Raw genomic sequence first — 23,074 nt, 5'->3', positions numbered from 1 at the left:
TTATACCTCAATGATTCAGACAGTGACTTGACAGCTCCTGACAACTCAGCTGTTTACCAGTCAACTCTAGTTGTCTTGTTTCTCTGATGTCTTCTGACGTGACACTGTTTGGTATTCACTGGCGTGTGTGTGTGTGCGTGTGTGCCATTATTCTGAGGTGATGCTGTTTGGTGGTTAATCATTTGTGTGTGTGGGTGTATTAAGGTGACGCTGTGTTGGTGGTTAATGGCTAGTGTGTTTGTGTTGGGACTGCATTGTGATGAATGTTCTAGAAGGTGACTGATGTTTCTCAGTGGGGAGAGCTGTCTGTTGTCTGCACCTGCAGGACACCACCTCCACAGGACTGATGAATGTCTAACACCTACCATGACACGGTCACATGCCACCCGCCAAATACGCCAACGTGTGTGTGGTTGATGAATGACTTATGTTGCTAGTCCGACTACCCCAAATGTCAAGGTCGTGATAGGGAGTGTTCTCTCATACAACATTCAGTGACATCACTTCCTGCTGTTCAGTGCATTAGTTCACGTTAAAGCTTTTCCATTAACTTGTCACCAACTAAAGAAATCAATGTTTCTTGGCACATCCCAGGCTTTAGCCTTGACCAAGAAGAAACTAGCAATGTCCCACCTGGAGAAAAGATGCTCTCCAGTGTGTGTTTCTCTATTTTTCTTAGTAGGCTTCTTTAGTGTAGTATGGGACTGCAAATTCAATGTTGGTTTTGTGTGGAATGTCATTGTTTATTTACTGAACCCTTATTGTACCAGGTAAGTTGAGTGAGAACACATCATTTACACCAACGACCTGGTGAATAGTTACAGGAGAGAGGAGGGAGGATGAATGAGCCAATATGGAATGATTAGGTGGCCATGATGGTATGAGGAACAGATTGGGAATTTAGCCAGGACACCAGGGTTAACACCCCTACTCTTACAATAAGTGCCTTGGGATCTTTAGTGCCCACAGAGAGTCAGGACATCCATTCCCTTTAACTTTCCGTCTGAAAGACGGCAACCTACACAGGGCAATGTCCCCAATCACTGCCCTGGGGCATTGGGATCTTTTTTAGACTAGAGGAAAGAGTGCCTTCTACTGGCCCTCCAACACCATTTCCAGCAGCATCTGGTCTCATCCATGGACCGATCAGGACCAATCCTGCTTAACTTCAGAGTCAAGCCATCATGGGCATGGAATCTTACATTAAGCGTCCTCTTACATGTGAAAGGTTTTCCAGACTACATAACTATCAAGTTACATGATGTACCTTCTTTCAAACCTGATTGATATAACTGGGACATTCCACTCTAGCATTCTGAAAATGTTTAATGTCTACAATAACACCAATCAGTAACATACATGGTAGTGATGGTACATAGCAACCTTCAGTAAGCCCTGATGATTTGCTGTAGAAAGGCAGCTTCTCGCCTCTTAAGTGCAGTCTGACAGCGCTTTTCTCTCCTTTGTGCTCCTCCATAGACAGTCCTTTTCTCTATATAAAGCTTTTCACTGCTGGAAGGCGAGGAAGACGCTGGGGCAAACCGATCTTTCAGTGTACCTGTCTCTCTTCTCTCTCTTTTATTTTCTCTCCCTCGTCTCTTCATGCCCCCCACCCCCCTCTGTCTGTCTTGCTCTCTTTCTCTAGTAGTCTGCTTGTCTTTCTCCGCTCTCTCTCCTTCTTCACCTCTATGTCCCCTGCCATAGTTCTGGCAGATTGTAAAACCTGTCACGAGGAAAGCTTTGTACAGTACCCGAATTAAGATTCCAAACAAGGCGTTTACCCCAGATGCTGTGCTTTGATAAGAGATAACAACGTTCATTTTGACAGCAGGATGCTTTATCACCAACAAAACCTGAAGGTGCCTCCTTTTAAGCAACAAAAACATCATGGGGACACTTCAATTTTTCCTCTTTTCTCCGTCGCTCCCGCTCCCCTCCCCCTTCCCTCATTCTGTCTGCTTCTGTCAATCAATGGATGTTTTGAAAAGTACTTTGAGCCACTTTGTAACCACGGAAGCAAAAGAGAGAGGGAGCGGTTGAAGGGTCAAAACTGTCTCAGTGGGATCTGGAGACCTCCGGCTGTCTGATATTGATTAGCCATGTCTGAGCTTAAGGATGAGTAATGGAGCAGGATGACCTTACCTGAGGATCAAGCTGGGTTGTTACAAATCTTAAACAGTCAGGGTAGCATGCTGTTTTCATTCATCAGTGCAATAAGAGGTATGATTGACATTATTAATTGAGGTTGTTCATCAGATGACAGGTAGAGTTTTTGTTATTGTAAACTGCTCTCCATAGGTTTGCCATATTCAGTTGAATGCATTGAAAATAGGGCATGTTAAACATCAGTAATCATAGCTCAGTGGCACTTCCTGGAATCATCGCGTACAGGCATATTTTATCACAGTCTCTTAAATCTCTCACAACACCATCTTACGCAGAGCATCAAACCCCATTGAACATGAAAAAGGGCAGAGGAGACCTTGCTCCTGCTGAATCAGTTTCCACTGCTTCCTGTTCATCTGAAAGGCAACTGCCTTATTTGGACCCAAAATGGAGTATCTGGCTGTAATATTGTGATGCTGCATCCCTCGGGGCCTGTGTTCTGGGCAGAGATGTGATAGAATTGGAGGCCATGTTTTTCCTATTGATTTTGCTCCTTGTGTGGAGGGGTGAGTGAGGCTAGGCCTAGAGGGAAGAGAAGACGAGCCCAGTTAAATTAGTTTACTGACTTTTACTCAGAAATTGCAGATTGACAATAGTGGATGATGTCACTTGTTTGGTCTGCTTACCCAAGGGAGGCTTCATGAGACTTATTGGAATGCTCAGAATCGGAGCATTCAGAAACCTTGTCCAGTCAAGGTTCTCCACATCTCCTAATCAAATTTTATTGGTTACATACACATGGTTAGCAGATGTTAATGCGAGTGTAGTGAAATGCTTGTGCTTCTAGTTCCGACCGTGCAGTAATATCTAACAATCACAACAACTACCTTATACACACAAGTGTAAAGCAATGAATAAGAACGTCTTCATATAAATATATGGATGAGCGATGGCCGTGCAGCATAGGCAAGATGCAGTAGATGGTATAGAGTACAGTATATACATATGAGAGGAATAATTTATCGTATGTAAACATTATATAAAGTGGCATTGTTTAAAGTGACAATTGATGCATGTATTACATCCAATTTTTTATTATTAAAGTTGCTTGAGATTTGAGTCAGTATGTTGGCAGTTAGTGATGGCTGTTTAACAGTCTGAAAAACAGCTTCTCAAGGCCATCAGTCTCTCTGTCCCAGCTTTGATGCACCTGTACTGACCTCGCCTTCTGGATGGAAGTGGGGTGAACAGGCAGTGGTTCGGGTGGTTGTTGTCCCAGATGATCTTTTTGGCCTTCCTGTGACATCGGGTAGTGTAGGTGTCCTGGAGGGCAGGTAGTTTGCCCCCGGTGATGCGTTATGCAGACCTCACTACCCTCTGGAGAGCCTTACGGTTGTGGGCGGAGCAGGCGGTGATACAGCCCGACAGGATGCTCTCGATTGGCCTTTCTAGGGAGTTTTTCCCAGCCACCGTGCTTCTACACCTGCATCGCTTGCCGTTTGGGATTTTAGGCTGGGTTTCTGTACAGCACTTCGAGATATTAGCTGATGTACGAAGGGCTATATAAAATAAACTTGATTTGATTGTGCATCTGTAAAAGTTTGAGTGTTTTTGGTGACAAGACAAATTTCTTCAGCCTCCTAAGGTTGAAGAGGCACTGTTGCGTCTTCTTCACCATGCTGTTTGTGTGGGTGGACCATTTCAGTTTGTCCGTGATGTGTACGCCGAGGAACTTAACTTTCCATCTTCTCCACTACTGTCCCGTCGATATGGATAGGGGGGGTGCTGCCTCTGCTGTTTCCTGAATCCACGATCATCTCCTTTGTTTTGTTGACGTTGAGTGTGAGGTTATTTTCCTGACACCACACTCCGAGGGCCCTCACCTCCTCCCTGTAGGCCGTCTCATCGTTGTTGGTAATCAAGCCTACCACTGTAGTGTCGTCTGCAAACTTGATGATTGAATTGGATGCGTGCATGGCCACGTAGTCGTGGGTGAACAGGGAGTACAGGAGAGGGCTCAGAACGCACCCTTGTGGGGCCCCAGTGTTGAGGATCAGCGGGGTAGAGATGTTGTTACCTACCCTCACCACCTGGGGGTGGCCCGTCAGAAAGTCCAGGACCCAGTTGCACAGGGCGGGGTCAAGACCCAGGGTCCTCTAACTTAATGACGAGGTTGGAGGGTACTATGGTGTTAAATGCTGAGCTGTAGTCGATGAACAGCATTTTTACGTAGGTATTCCTCTTGTCCAGATGGGTTAGGGCAGTGTGGTTGCGATTGCGTTGTCTGTGGACCTATTGGGGCGGTAAGCAAATTGGAGTGGGTCTAGGGTGTCAGGTAGGATGGAGGTGATATGATCCTTGACTAGTCTCTCAAAGCACTTCATGATGACGGAAGTAAGTGCTACGATAGTCGTTTAGCTCAGTTACCTTAGCTTTCTTGGGAACAGGAACAGTGGTGGCCCTCTTGAAGCATGTGGGAACAGCAGACTGGGATAACGATTGATTGAATATGTCCGTAAACACACCGGCCAGCTGGTCTGCGCATGCTCTAAGGACGCGGCTAGGGATGCCGCCTGGGCCGGCAGCCTTGCAAGGTTTAACACCTTGAAATGTTTTACTCACGTCGGCCACGGCTGTATGTTACTCACGTCGAATCTTCCCGGCTGTATGTAATAAGATTTAAGATTTAAGATAACAATATAAGAAATAATGCATAAAACAAAATACTGCATAGTTTCCTAAGAACGCGAAGCGACCATCTCTGTCGGCGCCATCGGCACATTGTGAAAATTCCCTCTTGAACCAGACTCAGGAGTCCGAATGCTATGACAGAGAAAAGGCCTATGTCATATCCAGGGGTCTTGTGAAAAGCTATCGACTGTACTTTGCTTGTGAATTACCAGTCCTTTTCCTACAAAACATTGTCATCGTCATCCAGAGCGAGTTTCAATTCACACCGCTTTAGGAAATGAGAAATGTGATGTCAGTCAGTCCCCTCACAATGACTCATTCTGTGGATGTGAATAGGTTAGGTCTTAAACCCAGGAAGTAACATCTTATCCTTGAGGGCCTCTGACTACTGCAACTCTCCACAAAGAGATGAGAACTCTATCCATCCTTCTTCCAGCTTTTCTTCTCTAGTCCTTTCTGAATAGTTGTTCTCTTGTCACCTCTCTCTCTGCCCAGATGGGGCATGGTGATGGCGCTTGACCTTTTTAGATGGCCAGATGACTGATGCGTTAGTAAATGTTTGTGTGTGTGTGTGTGTGTGTGTGTGTGTGATCAGTAGAGAGCTGTCACCCCCCCACAGCAGGTGTGCAGTGTAGATAGCATCACACCGCCTCAGTGTTTTGTGTCTTTGTGCCAACTCGGTGCAAAGGATTCTGGAAGCCCTGCCAGACTCGTTGGCCACAGGAGTAATCACTTTTATAGAAGCGGGGCATATGTGCAGGGGCGAGATTTAGACACACACATCAGTTTTTTCCATTCGCGCCGGCCGTCGGCTAATCAGATGGTTACAATCATTTTCAGACTTACTTTTTCCACCTCATATTAGCTAGGCTTCCTTTCATTTAAAAGTTTCAATTCGCTAGTCCGTAGTGCCCTCTCCCGCTAGAATGAACTATATGCATCTTCTAGCTATCTATTGATAGGATAGGCTGCATGTCAGTCACAAAGCAAGCGGTGATAGGGAAACACTGTCTGCTGCAGTCCAAAAAATGTACACGGAAGAGAGAGAAAGCATGATGCTCGTGAATGTCCCATATAATGTAAGTGGTAATGATGAGTCGTAATCCACGACTTAGCCTAATTATTGTTTTCTGGCACATTCATTTATTTTCTTTCGCGTGTTTCACGTAGCCAGCCACATGAAGTCATGGCGCATAGTAGGCTATTTTACTGTGCTTTGACAGCTAAACAGTAAGTTGACTAGTTTATAAAAGGTGTCGAACTGACTACACAAAGTCGATCTGCTATATCCCTTTCACGGCCGGACTACTGCATTTGGGTCCCTGAGACACCAACTTCCAGGGGGCCTACAACTAAAAAAAGAAACAACAATTGGTTAGGGACCCCTTGGAGGTCGAGAGCCCCGGGGTACGTGCCTTGTCTGCCTGTTCGGTAATCCGGCCCTGATCGCTTTGCCATTCATAAATCATGCAACTTGCTTATATGTCTATTATATCTTATCGGGACAAGTAAACCAAAGGATTTCCTCTTAAAAGAATAATGTGGAAATATTGTACAATCCAGGTGTACAAAGCTCTTAAGAGACTTACCCAGAACAACTCACAGCTGAAATCACTGCCAAAGGTAATTTTAACATGTATTGACTTGGGTGAGAATAGTTATCTCAATGAGTGTCTGTATTTCATTTTCAATACATTTGCAAACATTTCTAAAAACATGTTTTCACTTTGTCATTATGGGGTACTGTGTGTAGATGGGTGAGAAACATATTGATGTAATCCATGTTGAACTCAGGCTGTAACACAACCATGTGGAATAAGTCAAGGGGTATGAATACTTTCTGAAGGCACTGTATAATCAAGCTTGTTTATCAGTCTCTCTGTGACCGCCGATAACTTGGGAACGAAGTTCACTGCAAATACAAAGTTACCAATGTCTTTGCATTTGAAGCGAAGGATCAACATAAAATAAAAACCGAGATGACTGCATAAAAATATGAATACAGTACACCCATAGGCTACATAGGCCTATATATTTCAAATATATTGTAATACATGTAATGTTCTATTTGTAGGCTCGATATATTTCATGATGTGTAACAACGTGCGCATTCATGTGCCAAATAAATCTGTGATTGAGTGCATTATTATAGGTTATAATTATAATGTTAGGGTAAGATTTGAATGGAGGAATCTGGTCAGAGAGCAGCGCTGTATCCATGTTGACACATGCTTTCTGCGTGGTGTTTAGGGAAACGCATGTTACATCTTCTACTGTTGTAGGAAAGCTGCATTGTTAAACACTCGTGAACCTTTCATCGCTATTGGGAAACCAGGCCCTGAGCATATACCCCTTGACCTAGACGATATCCAAAACATCTAACAATAAACTGAATTCATACATTTTCAGTAATTTTAAATTGTAAAGTCATGTCGTCCTACACAATACTGCATCAAATTGTTCCAATCTGTGAGGTAAACTCAATAAAGGATTCAATAATTACACTGTGTTTTGGATGGAATCAAGCCATTAAATGTACCAGGTGAGACCAAAATCGAGCTCCTTAGGCAGAAAATGTAGTCACCTGGCTGGCAATTTTTGTTGTTGTATTTGGCTGGATACTCTATGTACTGTTGGATAACATTGACACATACGGACGCCGGCCTACTCAAGTTCTTGTTGTCATTTTCATGCATTGTGGAGTGTGATCCATCTTTTTTTTAGCGTGTACTTTTCGTGTCCCCTCTGTACTGTGTCATTCCCATCCATGCATTAGGTAATTGTGGCACTCTACTCTATTGGTGTTGTAGAGAGATAGATACAGCAGATTCACTGCTCCAGTTAACCTCTGTTGTGAGCAAGGACTGTCCCATCTTCTCTCTCTGTTTTTATTGATTGGGCTTTGAGCTCTCTTGTGTATTTATTTATTTTCTCCTTTTTTGTCTTTCAGGGAGAAGGAGAGGGAGGAAAACTCGGAGGCGGAGTTTGGTGAGACCTGGCTGTTCTTCGGTTGTCGCCAGAGAGATCGAGACTTCCTGTTTAGGTGAGTGTCATTCTGACAAATGTTGGGTCTTTCCCAAATGGCACCCTATTCCCTATGGGCGCTGGTCAAAAGTAGTGCACTATATAAGGAGTGTGATCCCATTTCGGACGCACCCAGGCATCCCCAAAGTCTAGCACCCACCTTGGTGACCTTGGACTTTTCCTACAATCAGAGTACAGATCATCATGTAAACAAACTGTCTGAGTGAGGCTGTTCTGTGACAGCGTGGTTCCGTGGAACGTGTCACTTCCTCCGTGTCCTTGACGGCTGTGGCATGATAGAGAAGGCGGTGAGATTGGACCTTGAAGGACAAGACTTTAAACTTCATATGACAGGATTATGGTCTGGCTGCCACATAGGACCACAGAGACACAGTATGTCTCACTAGAACTACACTATGGCAGGGATAGGCAACTAGATTCACCCTCGGAACGATTTTTGTCGGAGCGGATGGTCGGGGGGGCCCCGGACATAATTAGAATAATTTGTACATTGCGAATTAACCAACTAAGCCCAATAAGAGATTGTATTTTCAAGTCATACCTTGATTACATTGAGACACTATCGTTTATGTCTCTTTTTTTATTTGTGGGAATACTTTTCAACAGATTTCCTAAATTAATTTTTTTTTCTGCTGAATTTTTTACAGTATTTTTTTTACCCAAAACTAAAATCCCCCACAAATAAATATATACACTGCTCAAAAAAATAAAGGGAACACTAAAATAACACATCCTAGATCTGAATGAATGAAACATTCTTATTAAATACTTTTTTCTATACATAGTTGAATGTGCTGACTACAAAATCACACAAAAATTATCAATGGAAATCTAATTTATCAACCCATGGAGGTCTGGATTTGGAGTCACACTCAAAATTAAAGTGGAAAACCACACTACAGGCTGATCCAACTTTGATGTAATGTCCTTAAAACAAGTCAAAATGAGGCTCAGTAGTGTGTGTTGCCTCCACGTGCCTGTATGACCTCCCTACAACGCCTGGGCATGCTCCTGATGAGGTGGCGGATGGTCTCCTGAGGGATCTCCTCCCAGACCTGGACTAAAGCATCCGCCAACTCCTGGACAGTCTGTGGTGCAACGTGGCGTTGGTGGATGGAGCGAGACATGTAATTAGTATTTGGTAGCATTGCCTTAAAATTGTTTAACTTGGGTCAAACGTTTCAGGTAGCCATCCACAAGCTTCCCACAATAAGTTGGGTGAATTTTGTCCCATTCGTCCTGACAGAGCTGGTGTAACTGAGTCAGGTTTGTAGGCCTCCTTGCTCGCACACGCTTTTTAAGTTCAGTTTCAGTTGGAAGTATGCTTGGTGTCATTGTTCATTTGGAAGACCCATTTGCGACCAAACTTTAACTTCCTGACTGATGTCTTGAGATGTTGCTTCAATATATCCACATAATTTTCCATCCTCATCTATTTTGTGAAGTACACCAGTCCTTCCTGCAGTAAATCACCCCCACAACATGATGCTGCCACCCCCGTACTTCACGGTTGGGATGGTGTTCTTCGGCTTGCAAGCGTTCCCCTTTTTTCTCCAAACATAACGATGGTCATTATGGCCGAACAGTTCTATTTTTGTTTCATCAGACCAGAGGACATTTCTCCAAAAAGTACGATCTTTGTCCCTATGTGCAGTTGCAAACCATAGTCTGGCTATTTTATAACGGTTTTGGAGCAGTGGCTTCTTCCTTGCTGAGCGGCCTTTCAGGTTATGTCGATATAGGACTCGTTTTACTGTGGATATAGATACTTTTGTACCGGTTTCCTCCAGCATCTTCACACGGTCCTTTGCTGTTGTTCTGGGATTGATTTGCACTTTTCGCACCAAAGTACGTTCATCTCTAGGAGACAGAATACGTCTCCTTCCTGAGCGGTATGACGGCTGCGTGGTCCCATGGTGTTTATACTTGCGTACTATTGTTTGTACAGATGAACGTGGTACCTTCAGGCGTTTGGAAATTGCTCCCAAGGATGAAACAGACTTGTGGAGGTCTACATTTTTTTTCTGAGGTCTTGGCTGATTTCCTTAGATTTTTCCATGTTGTCAAGCAAAGAGGCACTGAGTTTGAAGGTAGGCCTTGAAATACATCCACAGATACACCTCCAATTGACTCAAATAGTGTTAATTAGTCTATCAGAAGCTTCTAAAGCCATAACATAATTTTCTGGAATTTTCCAAGTTGTTTAAAGTCACAGTGAACTTAGTGTATGTAAACTTCTGACCCACTGGAATTGTGATACAGTGAATTATAAGTGATATAATCTGTCTGTAAACAATTGTTGGAAAAATGACTTGTGTCATGCACAAAGTAGATGTCCTAACCGACTTGCCAAAACTATAGTTTGTTAAAAAGAAATTTGTGAAGTGGTTGAATAACGAGTTTTAATGACTCCAACCTAAGTGTATGTAAACTTCCGACTTCAACTGTATTTAGCAGATCTTATTGTGGGCGTAGCGAAATGCTTGTGTTCCTAGCTCCAACAGTGCAGTAGAATCTAAAACAATTTACAACAATACACACACATCTAAAAGTAAAATAATTGAATTCAGAAATATATAAATATTAGATTGCGCAATGTCAGTGGCATTGAATAAAATACAGAAGAATAGAATACTGTATATACATATGAGGTATGTAAACCTTATTTAAACATTATTAAAGTGACCAGTGAATCCATGTCTATGTACATAGGGCAGCAGCCTCTAAGGTGCAGGTTTGCGTAACCGGGTGTAATCCTGCTAGTGATGTTTAACAGTCTGATGGCCTTGCGATAGACACTGTTTTTCAGTCTCTCGGTTCTAGCTTTGATGCACTTGTACTGACCTTGCTTTCTGGATGATAGGGGAGTGAACAGGCCGTGGCTCGGGTGGTTGATGTCCTTGATGATCTTTTTGGCCTTCCTGTGACATCGGGTGCTTTAAGTGTCCTGGAGGGCAGGTAATTTGACCCCGGTGATGCGCTGGACAGACCGCACCACCCTCTGGAGAGCCCTGCGGTTGTGGGTGGGGCAGTTGTCGTACCAGGCGGTGATACAGCCCGACAGGATGCTCTCAATTGTGCATCTGTAAAAGTTTGTGGGTCTTTGGGGCCAAACCAAATTTCTTCAGCCTTCTTCACCACACTGTCTGTGTGGGTGGACCATTTCAGATCGTCAGTGATGTGTACGCCGAGGAACTTGAAGCTTTCCACCTTCTCCACTCTGGTCCCGTTGATGTGGATAGGGGCATGCTCCCTCCCTCCATCCGTTTCCTGAAGTCCACAATCGGCTCCTTTTGTTTTGTTGACGTTGAGTGGGAGTTTATTTTCCTGGCGCCACTCTCCTAGGGCCCTCACCTCCTCCCTGTAGGCTGTCTCGTCATTGCTGGTAATCAGGCCTACTACTGTTGTGTCGTATGCAAACTTGATGATTGAGTTGATTGAGTTGGAGGCATGCGTGGCCACGAAGTCAAGGGTGAACAGGGAGTACAGGAGGGGGCAGAGCATCTACCCTTGTGGGCCCCCTGTGTTGAGAATCAGCGAAGTGGTGGTGTTGGTTCCTACCTTCACCACCTAGGGGCGGTCCATTAGGAAGTCCAGGAACCAGTTGCACAGTGCGAGGTTCAGACCCAGGGCCCCGAGCTTGGAGGGTACTATGGTGTTGAATGCTGCGCTATAGTCAGTGAGGTATTCCTCTTGTCCAGATGGGATAGGGCAGTGTGCAGTGCAATGGCGATTGCGTCGTCTGTGGATCTATGAGGGTGGTAAGCAAATTGAAGAGGGTCTAGGGTGGCAGGTATGGTAGAGGTGATATGCTCCTTGACTCGTCTCTCAAAGCACTTCATGATGACAGAAGTGAGTGCTATGTGGCGATAGTCATTTAGTTCAGTTACCTTCGCTTTCTTGGGTACAGGAACAATGGTGGACATCTTGAAGCAAGTGGGGACAGCAGACTGGGATAGGGAAAGAATGAATATGTCTGTAAACATTCTAGCCAGCTGGTCTGCGCATGCTCTGAGGATCCGGCTAGGGATGCCATCTGGGCCGGCAACCTTGCGAGGGTTAAATGTCTTACTCACGTCGGCCTCAGGGAAGGAGAGCCCACAGTCTTTGGTAGCGGGCCGCGTCAGTGGCACTGTGTTATCCTCAAAGCGGGCGAGGAAGGTGTTTAGCTTGTCTGGAAGCAAGACGTCGGTGTCCGGCACGTGGCTGGTTTTCCCTTTTTAGTCCGTGATTGTCTGTAGACCCTGCCACTTACGTCTCATGACTGAACTGATTGAATTGCAACTCCACTTTGTCTCTGTACTGTGACTATAACCAAAGATAATTATCTTGGGAGGTAATTCGGTTGGCATTTGATTGAGGTATTCTAGTTCCTTGTCTAGTTTTGAGTTTCTGTGTGTTATTATAATCACACCATGAGTAGTTAATCATGAAACATACACCCCCGCCTTTCTTCTTCCCGGAGAGTTCTTTATTCCTGTCTGCGCGATGTACTGAGAACCCAGTTGGCTGTATGGATGGGGACAGTATATCCCGAGAGAGCCATGTTTCCGTGAAACAGAGTCTGTTACAATCCCTGATGTATTTCTGGAAGGAGATCCTCGCCCTGAGCTCGTCTACTTTATTATCCAGAGACTGAACGTTAGCGAGTAATATACTCTGGAGCAGTGCATGGTGTGCATGCCTCCTGAGTTGGACTAGAAGTCCACTCAGAATACCTCTTCCCCGCCGGTGGTGTTTTGGAGCAGCCTCTGGAATTGCCCTGGGGGGTACAAACAAGGATCCAATTCGGGAAAGTCGTATTCCTGGTCGTAATGCTGATGAATCACCGCTGCTCTGATATCCAAAAGTTCTTTCCGGATTTATGTAATAACACAAAAAAAATTCTGGGCTAATAATGTGAGAAATAACACACAAAAAAACAAAATACTACAAAGTTGCTTAGGAGCTAGAAACAGACCTGCCGTATCTGTCGGCACCATCTTACTTTAAATCGATTCAATTGCAGTTCCAAAGACTTGAAACCATTTTTATTTCAAACCAAACTTACTTAACAGAGAATGCAAATCTACCAAGCTTTCCTTAAATGACTCATAACACTACCAACACAAGGCCATGTGAAGGTCAGTGCACCAATCAAAGCTGTCTTCTGACTAGATCACAAAATGGTGCATTGGTCGCAGAAATCATGAAAGAACAGGTCAAATAAAAATCACCTTCTATCTCTTTGTTAAAAACGTCCTCACAGCCAGGTATCCTGGACTGATGGGTGTTTGTTCACGACGTGGGTCTCTCTATCTGGGGCAATTCAAAATGGAGGCCCCCCCGTGAAGACTGAATCGATTTAACATGTGCTAATGAGCATGAAACAGCTGTATCAATCAAATCCAAATGCTACATTTTTGGTAAGACGTAAGCAATATTTTTCTTGCACTATAGGAAGGCACATTTGGATTCATGTTATGTATGAAACTGTATGTTTACTGTGTGAATGACCCATGTCAGCATCATATTTCAAACATGTTCTCTTGCAGCATGATAAAATCATTATATTAATCTTTAGGAAAAAAACAGCCTGCAATGTTTCACATTGTTCTTTATTATTAATATTATTATTACTCTTATTGACCTAACCCGACTAGCCATCAGTGGGGGTCTGAAATGTGAACTGATAGAAAAAATGAAGTGTTCCCTTTGATGCTAAATATATCCTGTGTTCCTAGGCTAAACCCTGACATCTTCGGTGTGACATTATAGAGTAAAGTTCATTCCAGAATGTTCTTTTAAAAGCAAACAGGCTCTGGGATCAGCCTAATCAACCCCAACATTTAACATCTGTGTTAGAGGTTGACACCAATCTGACCTCCAGTCTGTTACGCGCAACCAGACACTCGGACCCCCTGCAGTTTGCACTCATTTTCTCCCTTTCCCTCCCACCCTCCCTCTCTCGTTCCCTCCTCGTACACTCCCTCCCTCTTCATGGATTGTGATTTCACTGCTGAGGGAAATGGGTTTACTTGGCTCTTGTTCAGGGCCATTAAGGGCCAGAGTCCCACAACCGGACCAGGGCTGTTTTCTCTGTCAATACACACCAGGGTTTGACTGAGGCCAATGAGAAGAGCATGGCACAGTGGGGTGTGGGTGGGACCCCTGGTACCAGGATGTTAACCGTTCAAACAGAAATTAAAGTTGCATGATATTGCCTGACATTCAACAGAATAGAGGGGTAAGGAGAGAGAGAGGGAGGAATTGGAAATGGCAATGCTGTATGTCTCTCATGAAAGTCTTATACAGTCAGGTCCAAAAACTGTTGGCACCCCTGATAAAGATGAGCAAAAAAAGACTATATAAAATAAATACAAATACTGAGCTATATTGTATGCTAAAAAAAGGAGGAAATTATATGTTATACTAATACAATTGCTCAGAGAAAGAGATTTTGTATAACAAGTACTTATTTTCTCAAAAAGATAGTTGTCAAAATGATTGGCACCGTATAAAGATTCTGGACCCATGTGGATCTTGTCCCCACGCCCAAGGAGGAAGATATTTTGTGAGACAAAGTAAATTATAATGGCCAAAGTTGGAGAATTACAGAACTTGGTCATATCTTCAGATCAACAATTAGACGTCACCTCCATGCTAATAGGGTTGCCAGAAAAACCCCTATGTTGAGAGCAACAAGCAAATGTAAACTCCTGGAGGTTTGCTAAATTGGATTGGAAACGGTGGTATGTTCAGGTGACATGAAAATGGAACTCTTTGGCCATGCACACCAGTAGTGGGTTTAGCATTGAAAGAAGGATGGATATGCAGAAAATAACCTCATATCTACTGTAAAATGAACTTTACCAAGTACCAGGACCTTTTTAGCCAAAAACCTGGTTGCTTCTACCAGGAGGCTAAAACTTTGCAGCAAGTGGATCTTCCAGCAAGACAATAACCCCAGGCACACAACATCCACAAAGAAATTGTTAATTGATCACTAAGTCCACATTTTGCAATGTCCGTCTCCGGACATGAACCCCATTGAAAACCTGTGATTTGAATTGAAGAGGGCAGTCCATAAGCGCAGAACAAAGGATATCAAGGATCTAGAAAGATTCTGTATGGAGGAATGGTCAAAGATCCCTTTCAATGTGTTCTCTAATCTCGTATAACATTTTAGAAATAGACTCAGTTATCCTCGCAAGGGTAGGGTGCCGCAGTATTGAAAACGGGTGGCAACAATTTTTACATCCATCTTTCTTTAGATTTTTTATTTGTTAAACAAAATCTTTCTCTGAGCAATTGTATTTGTATAAAATAATATAAATTCCCAATTTTGTGGGGACATACAATATAGCTCAGTATTTGTATTTCATGCAGTCATTTTTTGCTCATCTTTATCAAGGGTTCCAATCATTTTGGACCTGACTGTATATCTGCAGAGAATATGTTGTCATGCTTTCCCCCCTAGACTTTTCTCTTAGTCAATGCCTCACGTTAAAGGGTCAGTGTTCATTGTTTTTATTTGAAAACCAGGAAGTGAACCCTCATAACTGCTCAGTTGATACCTTAGGTGACACACGGGGCCGTCTAGGACACACGCCCTCTTCTTTCTCTTTTTTTCTTCCCTCTCCTGTTTTTTCTCTTGTTATTCTAGTGCAGGAATTATCAACTAGATTCACCCTCGGGATGATTTTTTTCTTGAGCGGATGGTCAAGGGCTGATACATAATTACAAATAATTTGTAGACTACAAATTGACACCAAGAAGCCCAAACAGATATAATATTTGACTAAAACTTTATAATTTCAAACCTTGCTTACATTTGGATATGATCACGTCTCTCTATTATGCATGGGAAATACTTGAGAACAAATTTCCAAAATTAAAATCACTTGGAGCTGATTTCCTGGTGTTTTAACTTTTTTTTTTAATGTCCAACAATGAAAATTCCCCCCAAACAATCTCTCTTTTTTTTGCTCAGAAAAATTTTGGCCGCCAAATAAAACCATCGCGGGCCAAATTCAGCTAGCGGGCCGCCAGTTAAAGAACCCTGTTCTTGCGTTTAACATACTTGGTAATCTAGGGATTTAGTTGCAGGGCTGTCAGAGGTAAAAAATAAAAAAATAATAATAATTGTTTGTAATGAGTCATCCAGATTAACATGGTAATGGGGTTGTTGCAGCAACAACACAACATTTAACCCAATGAAGGTGAACGAGAAAGAAGGAACGAGCTAAATGGAAAATAACAACAATACATCTCCTTTGCTCTACTCTCCTGCAGTATTTACTGCATTTTTACTCATTCTAGTCATGGTCTCCTTATTTTATTAAAAGTAGCTTTTAAAAGTCTCCTGGCTACTGCAAAATGATCTTCACCAGAGTTCCTTTAACCAGACCACATATGTTGTCCAGTCTGCCTGTCTGTCTACTCTCTATCCTCTCAACCTTGCTAAGGTTCTTCACCGGCTCAGAAAACTCAGTAGACCTTACTGTTGCTACCTACCCAAGGCCCTGTTAAAAACATATTGAGATGGAACACACACAGTGTTGTGGCAAGGATAGGTGGATTGATTGTAAAAATATGCTTATAAGAGGGCCTCGACCTTGCTTATGAAATCCATATTTGACCATTTATCTTCCGTGAAATAAGACGTATCGGTGGCCTGTGGTTTTTATACGTAGGCTTGTACACACGGCTGGGATAGAACTTTATTGAGCTTGACTGTTTTTTGTCTATTTTGGAAATGAAAACTGTTTTCATGCCCTGATCTAACTCTCTCTTTCTTCTCCTCTTGCGCTTCTCTTATTCTTCTCTGTTCTCTTGCTCTCTCCTCTTTCTCTCTCTCTCTTTTCTCTTCTTTCTTCTCTTCTTGCTCTCGCTCACACTTCTTTCTTTTTTCCTCCAGAGAGGAGCTGCAGGGGTTTGTGGGTAAAGGAACCCTGACCCATCTGAAAGTGTGTTTCTCACGAGACACTCAGATGGGGACAGAGACCAAGACAGGACCTAGATACGTCCAACACAACCTGCTCCTCCATGCCAAAGACATCATCAACCTCCTCCTCAAAGAGAATGGATACCTCTACGTCTGCGGGTGAGCTTAGCTTTGATGGTGGTGATGAAGATGTCAATAGGAAAACCATGGAATAGTCTGGTTCATTATTTTAGTGGCTGTGGATCTGGATTTACTGACTTAATTACTTTGCTCCCACAGTGATGCTAAGAACATGGCTAAAGACGTGAACGAAGCCCTGATACAGATGGTATCAGCAGAGCTTCAGCTGGATAAACTAGATGCCATGAAGAGATTGGCTGGACTCAGGGAGGAGAAACACTATTTACAGGACATATGGTGCTGAGTGAATGAATCTTCAACATATCTTATGTCACAGACCGAAAAGATCCATATATCATTTTAGTGGGCCATTCATTTCTTTTAAGCAACACAAACTGACCACATGGATTGGGTTACATGTTGTACCTCTTGCCTCATAGCACCTGACCATAAACTTCATAAACTGACCATAGAAGATTGAGTTTCAAGTACTGTAGTTGTTTTATAGTGGAATTATGCAAGACTAGCACACTGCCTGTTCAGCTTACTCCTCATCCTACTTCACATTCTTGTCTTCCAATACTTTTTTGCTGTGTGCAAAAATGTGTCCAAAATACAAAAGGTGTGTTTGCTTGAAAAGGTTTAAGGGTCTCTGATGTATTTCTTATGCTCACTGTATGATGATAATGAGTGATATGGTGGGTGAAACTTATCTTGAAACGCGTACAAGACGAGATTAAACCCATTCAGAGATAACGATCAAAGGTAATGCATTTTGATTGATATGGGATGATTGTGGTTTAATTTGAGAATAATTCAATTGTTGAAGGTGACTTTCCTCACTAGATGAAGCTGTAGTCGGCGGTTAGTTAATTGAAGGATTTTCGCTATGGGCCTTCCACCGTACCCTAGAGAGACTTCTCAGAATTACATCTTCAGAAACTGCTAGTCTTTTTATATCAGCAGGCCTCTCGTCAGGATGGGAGAGGGAAAAGATGTTGACAGTCTCCACAGCTGGGCTAGACTGGGCTGGGGCATTGTATGAGAATGGATGACATCATCACACTGAATAAAGCTTCGCCAAGTAAACAAATCAACTTCTGCTTGTCTGTCAGAGGAAAGTATAGGCCTGTCCATGAGGTTGAACCGGGGTGGAGAATTGTGTTACGGACTGGACAAATTGGAGGAATTTTAAACACAGTCCAATGAATACCAGAGCGGATTGGACGTTATCAATAAGTCTCGACCACTTTCTCCTGCTGCTCCACTTTGTCAGAGGATCATCAAATCAGTAGCGATGGTTTGAAAGCGTTGTCCCTGCAGCCTGGATGCCTGTCTCACTGTCTGCTTTAGCCAACTCCTTTTGTTGCCATGACAACATGAGACCCGAGGGTCATATGGAATGAGACAGGTTATGAGTCACCGAGGTCATCGTACTGTATAGACGTCACTAAACAGTGATGAGAGGTAATTTGTATTTTCATGCACAAAATGTCTTTGGACAAAAGATTTAGTTGAAGCATAGACAAGCTGGCATCCAGGCTGAGTGTCAGGGAGGAATTGCAGGCTGCAAGTAACCAAGGCTGTTTTCTAAACGTCACTGAATAAGGTGGAAAGGAGTTGGGTATTGAATGTGATGAATGGTCTTTTCATTGATCCACAATCCACAAACGTTATCATGCAGCTATCATTCTTAACCCAAGGCTGAAATAAAAAAAAAATTGGGGGGGGGGGGCAAAAATCAGTAGGCCTTGGTAGCTAGAGGACAATTTATCATCCCCTGCTAAAGGACAAAAGAGAAGCTAAGCAATCGCTTAGATGTCTGCTAAAAGGTGAGAAAAGTTTTGTTGTTTTAGTGAGAGAAGGAAGTAGGGTTCAGGCTCTTCTCCACATGCATGCTTGACGAACACACACAACACATACACATGCTTAAGCTTGATTAATGGCGCCAAGCTCACCCAGTGTGTAATAAACAAGAGGGGAAACTTTAATCAAGTTTGGCCTCGTCTTTGACAAAGCAACACCCCCTGAACATCGTCGCTGCTGAGTGGTTTTTTGGGGAAGGCGCATCACTCTTCGCCCACTCCTTATTTACCTAGCCTATTCGCATCCTTTCACCCCCACCTGAAAAATGACCCTCTCCTCTGAAGACAGAGAGCCCCGCGGATCCTCCGGCCCCGTCATGGCCACCGCGCAGTAAGGACTGATGAAGTTTTAAATTACAGTTTCTTAATTAAAAAGGTTCAAGGTGCCTTTTCCGTCTGCAGTGAGAGGCGAGACGCAAAGAGGTAATCGAAATAAATCAGACAGAGAGAGCTAGGTGCTAGTGAGGACTGGAGGATAATGCTAAGATAGATCTGTGTAGTTAAGAATGGCGTAAATGAAGCAGAAAGATGTATATGGAAGGTAATGACTCATTAGGTGGAAGTGGAGAGTGAAGTAGCGTGGGGGATGTAGTTGGGTTCTCAGGTTGTTCGGGGGTACAAGAAATGTGTTACGTACAAACAAACTTCAAACCAATACAGTGGGTGCAGATGGGGGATATTGAATGTTAGTGCCAATCTTTCCCATTGATTTGGTGATTGAGACCTGCAGTTACTTTCTGATGCTCATCCCCTGGCCTTAGGCCCGTAAAGGTCCAATGTAGCCGATATCAAATAATTTCTGGGTAACCATTAAGCGCTGTGATAGTTTTGAATAAACTGGTAAAAAACTAAAAAGCTTTGCAAAGGGCAATTTCTCGAGCAAGAATTTTGTTAGTACTGTATGGGAGTAGTCTAAGTGGAGAAGAATTACACAAATAAAACCTGTTATTGGAAGAGAGGTTTGGAACTCTTTTATTGGTCTTAACTAATTTACCGCATGGTGATGTCACCATGGAAAGCCAAAACTCAGGCAGTCTTTTCAAACAGCTCTTACACTAAAAGGGCATTGTTATAATTTTCACAATTTCACAGTATTATTCCAACCTCATAGTGTGGAAATATATATAAAACACAGGTAAATCATGTATTTGACTGCACTGGACCTTTAAACTTCTAGGACTGAGGACACACTCAGTTCTCAGACTGAAATGCATGGAGAAATGTTGTCTACTCTGTGGTCTGCTCCATCATTTAAAACAAACATACAAATAGTGCTAGATCCAGCATGACTCTAGAGAGAGAGCCAGCTGTACACACACTGATGTTCCCTCCAGCATCTGTCAAGAAAGACCAGAGGTGACAAAAGAAAGGCTGTTATGATATTGAATTTCCTGCGCTGTTCTGATTTTGCTGTGGAAACTGGAAAATTAATGTTTTCTATTCCAGGGCGTTCTGTTAATCAACGGCAGATACCTCCAGTCCACAAAGAATAGAGTAAACATTTGCTTTAATTGAGGCTGGTAGATTGAGGATGAATTCAATAACAAGTCCCATCTCCCAACCCTCCTAAGCTTTTAAAGATTGTTTTCATTTATGAAGTTACCTTACTATGGTAATAGACAAATACAGTATGTGACAACCATCGTAATATGATGTGGTCTTAACATACTGCACTGAGGTATATACTATGTACAACTCCTCACAACAAAGTAGGATTTATCTCTTGATATACAGTGCTAAAGGAAGTCGTAAAACACCTGGTGTGAACATTCATCTTCTGTACTCTAGTCGCACGCATGTATTTGTCCCAAATGATGGCGGAAAAGGAACTGAATATGGATGTATCTCTGAAACAAACACCTCTCATTGCTTCATAATTCTACACAATAGCAAAGTAAAAACACTAAACTCAGCAAACCCAAAACACAACAACTCGCATTGCCCCAATTATATTTTCAGCTAGGAACACTCTCAATCATCATTAGTCAAAGACAAAACCCAAATGAAACATAAATCGTTTTAGCGTGTATAAACTTTGGGCAGCGAGTGGCGGTCGAATGTGTGTTTCCCAAGATTGACGACATCCTGCGTCCTGACAGACATAATGACTTATGCAAATGAGTGATTAATTGGATTTCAGAGAGATTAGTGTGTTGGGCAGTGAGGGACGTGCTAAGACTGAGGGATGGACAGTGTGTGTGTGTGTGTGTGTGTGTGTGTGTGTGTGCGTGTGTGTGTGTGTGTGTGTGTGTGTGTGTGTGTGTGTGTGTGTGTGTGTGTGTGTGTGTGTGTGTGTGTGCGAGAGAAAGTGTAATTATGCTCTATCTATTACCGGTTATATTTTGATGGAAATCTGTTCCTATTTCCCCTCAATAAACTGCTTTCCCCTCCTTCTAGTATGTTCAGATGAACTCTATTCTAAAATCCTACCAGCAGGACTATGTGGTCTTTAGCCCTTTAACTCATCATCACCACACATATTAGCATTTAAACAGAGAGCTTTAGAGCAGTCTCTCTCTCTCTCCCCTGCTCTCTCTCTTTGTTGCTCTCCTCTCTGTTGCTCTCTTTCTCTCTGTTGCTCTCTCCCATGCTCTCTTTCTCTCTGTTTCTCTCTCTCTCTGTTGCTCTCTCCCCTGCTCTCTTTCTCCCTGTTGCTCTCTCCCCTGCTCTCTTTCTCTCTGTTGCTCTCTCCCATGCTCTCTTTCTCTCTGTTGCTCTCTCCCATGCTCTCTTTCTTTCTGTTGCTCTCTCCCCTGCTCTCTTTCTCTCTGTTGCTCTCTCTCTCTGTTGCTCTCTCTGTTGCTCTCTTTCTCTCTGTTGCTCTCTCCCATGCTCTCTTTCTCCCTGTTGCTCTCTCCCCTGCCCTCTTTCTCTCTGTTGCTCTCTCTCTCTGTTGCTCTCTCCCATGCTCTCTTTCTCTCTGTTGCTCTCTCCCATGCTCTCTTTCTCCCTGTTGCTCTCTCCCCTGCCCTCTTTCTCTCTGTTGCTCTCTCTCTCTGTTGCTCTCTCCCATGCTCTCTTTCTTTCTGTTGCTCTCTCCCATGCTCTCTTTCTCTCTGTTGCTCTCTCCCATGCTCTCTTTCTTTCTGTTGCTCTCTCCCCTGCTCTCTTTCTCTCTGTTGCTCTCTCCCCTGCTCTCTCTGTTGCTCTCTCCCCTGCTCTCTTTCTCTCTGTTGCTCTCTCCCCTACTCTCTTTCTCTCTGTTGCTCTCTCCCCTACTTTCTTTCTCTCTGTTGCTCTCTCTCTCTGTTGCTCTCTCCCCTGCTCTCTTTCTCTCTGTTGCTCTCTCCCCTACTTTCTTTCTCCCTGTTGCTCTCTCCCATGCTCTCTTTCTCCCTGTTGCTCTCTCCCCTGCTCTCTTTCTCTCTGTTGCTCTCTCTCTCTGTTGCTCTCTCCCATGCTCTCTTTCTTTCTGTTGCTCTCTCCCATGCTCTCTTTCTCTCTGTTGCTCTCTCCCATGCTCTCTTTCTTTCTGTTGCTCTCTCCCCTGCTCTCTTTCTCTCTGTTGCTCTCTCCCCTGCTCTCTCTGTTGCTCTCTCCCCTACTTTCTTTCTCTCTGTTGCTCTCTCCCCTACTTTCTTTCTCTCTGTTGCTCTCTCCCATGCTCTCTTTCTCTCTTTTGCTCTCTCCTCTACTTTCTTTCTCTCTGTTGCTCTCCCCTACTTTCTTTCTCTCTGTTGCGCTCTCCTGCTCTTTTCCTCTCTTTCTCTGTTGCTCTCTCCTTCTCTACCTCTCCCCCCTCTCTCGCTCCCCTCCCCTTCTCTCTCTCCCTCTCCATCTCTCTCCCGCTCTTGCTTTCTCCCTCTCTCTCTCTCTCTCTCTCTCTCTCAATTCAATTAGATTCAAAGGGGCTTTATTATATTTTAATTTTTTGTAATTTAGCAGATGCTCTTGTCCAGAGCGACTTACAGTAGTGAGGGCAGACATTTTTGTACTTTTTCGTTCTTGGCATGGGAAGCATTCGGAAAGTATTTAGACAGCCTTATTCTAAAATGGTTGGAATCCAAAAATGTCCTCATCAATCTACACATAGTACCCCATAATGACAAAACAAAAACAGGTTTTGAGAAATATTCAGACCTTTTGCTATGAGTCTTGAAATTGAGATCAGGTGCATCCTGTTTCCATTGATCACCTGTGGTAAAAATGATTGGACATGATTTGGAAAGGCACACACCTGTCTATATAAGGTCCCACAGTTGACAGTACATGTCAGAGCAAAAACCAAGCCATGAGGTCGAAGAAATTTGTTCGTAGAGCTCTGAGACAGGATTGTGTCGAGGCACAGATCTGGGGAAGGGTACCAAAAAATGTCTGCAGC

The 23,074-nt window shown here is 43.4% G+C and overlaps 1 protein-coding gene across 2 annotated transcripts in view; it reads left to right on the top strand.

Annotated features, from left to right (window-relative positions):
• The window catches only part of LOC129822948 (methionine synthase reductase-like), a 38,159-nt gene extending 20,630 nt beyond the window's left edge, over nucleotides 1–17,529 (top strand). The window contains exons 13-15 of one of the 2 annotated variants that reach the window (XM_055881524.1): nucleotides 7,748–7,840; nucleotides 16,742–16,927; nucleotides 17,048–17,529. In XM_055881524.1, coding sequence (XP_055737499.1) covers nucleotides 7,748–7,840; nucleotides 16,742–16,927; nucleotides 17,048–17,192 — 424 coding nt within the window. In that variant the 3' untranslated portion in view covers nucleotides 17,193–17,529. Of the gene's footprint in view, nucleotides 1–7,747; nucleotides 7,841–16,741; nucleotides 16,928–17,047 lie in introns of those variants that run through there. The other variant, XR_008754550.1, reaches the window with a different exon arrangement.
• The last annotated feature ends 5,545 nt before the right edge of the window (nucleotides 17,530–23,074 follow it).

Source organism: Salvelinus fontinalis, chromosome 25 (assembly GCF_029448725.1).
Source record: "Salvelinus fontinalis isolate EN_2023a chromosome 25, ASM2944872v1, whole genome shotgun sequence".
In the NCBI taxonomy this organism is placed as follows: domain Eukaryota; kingdom Metazoa; phylum Chordata; class Actinopteri; order Salmoniformes; family Salmonidae; genus Salvelinus; species Salvelinus fontinalis.
This window is presented reverse-complemented; position numbering and strand designations above follow the sequence as displayed.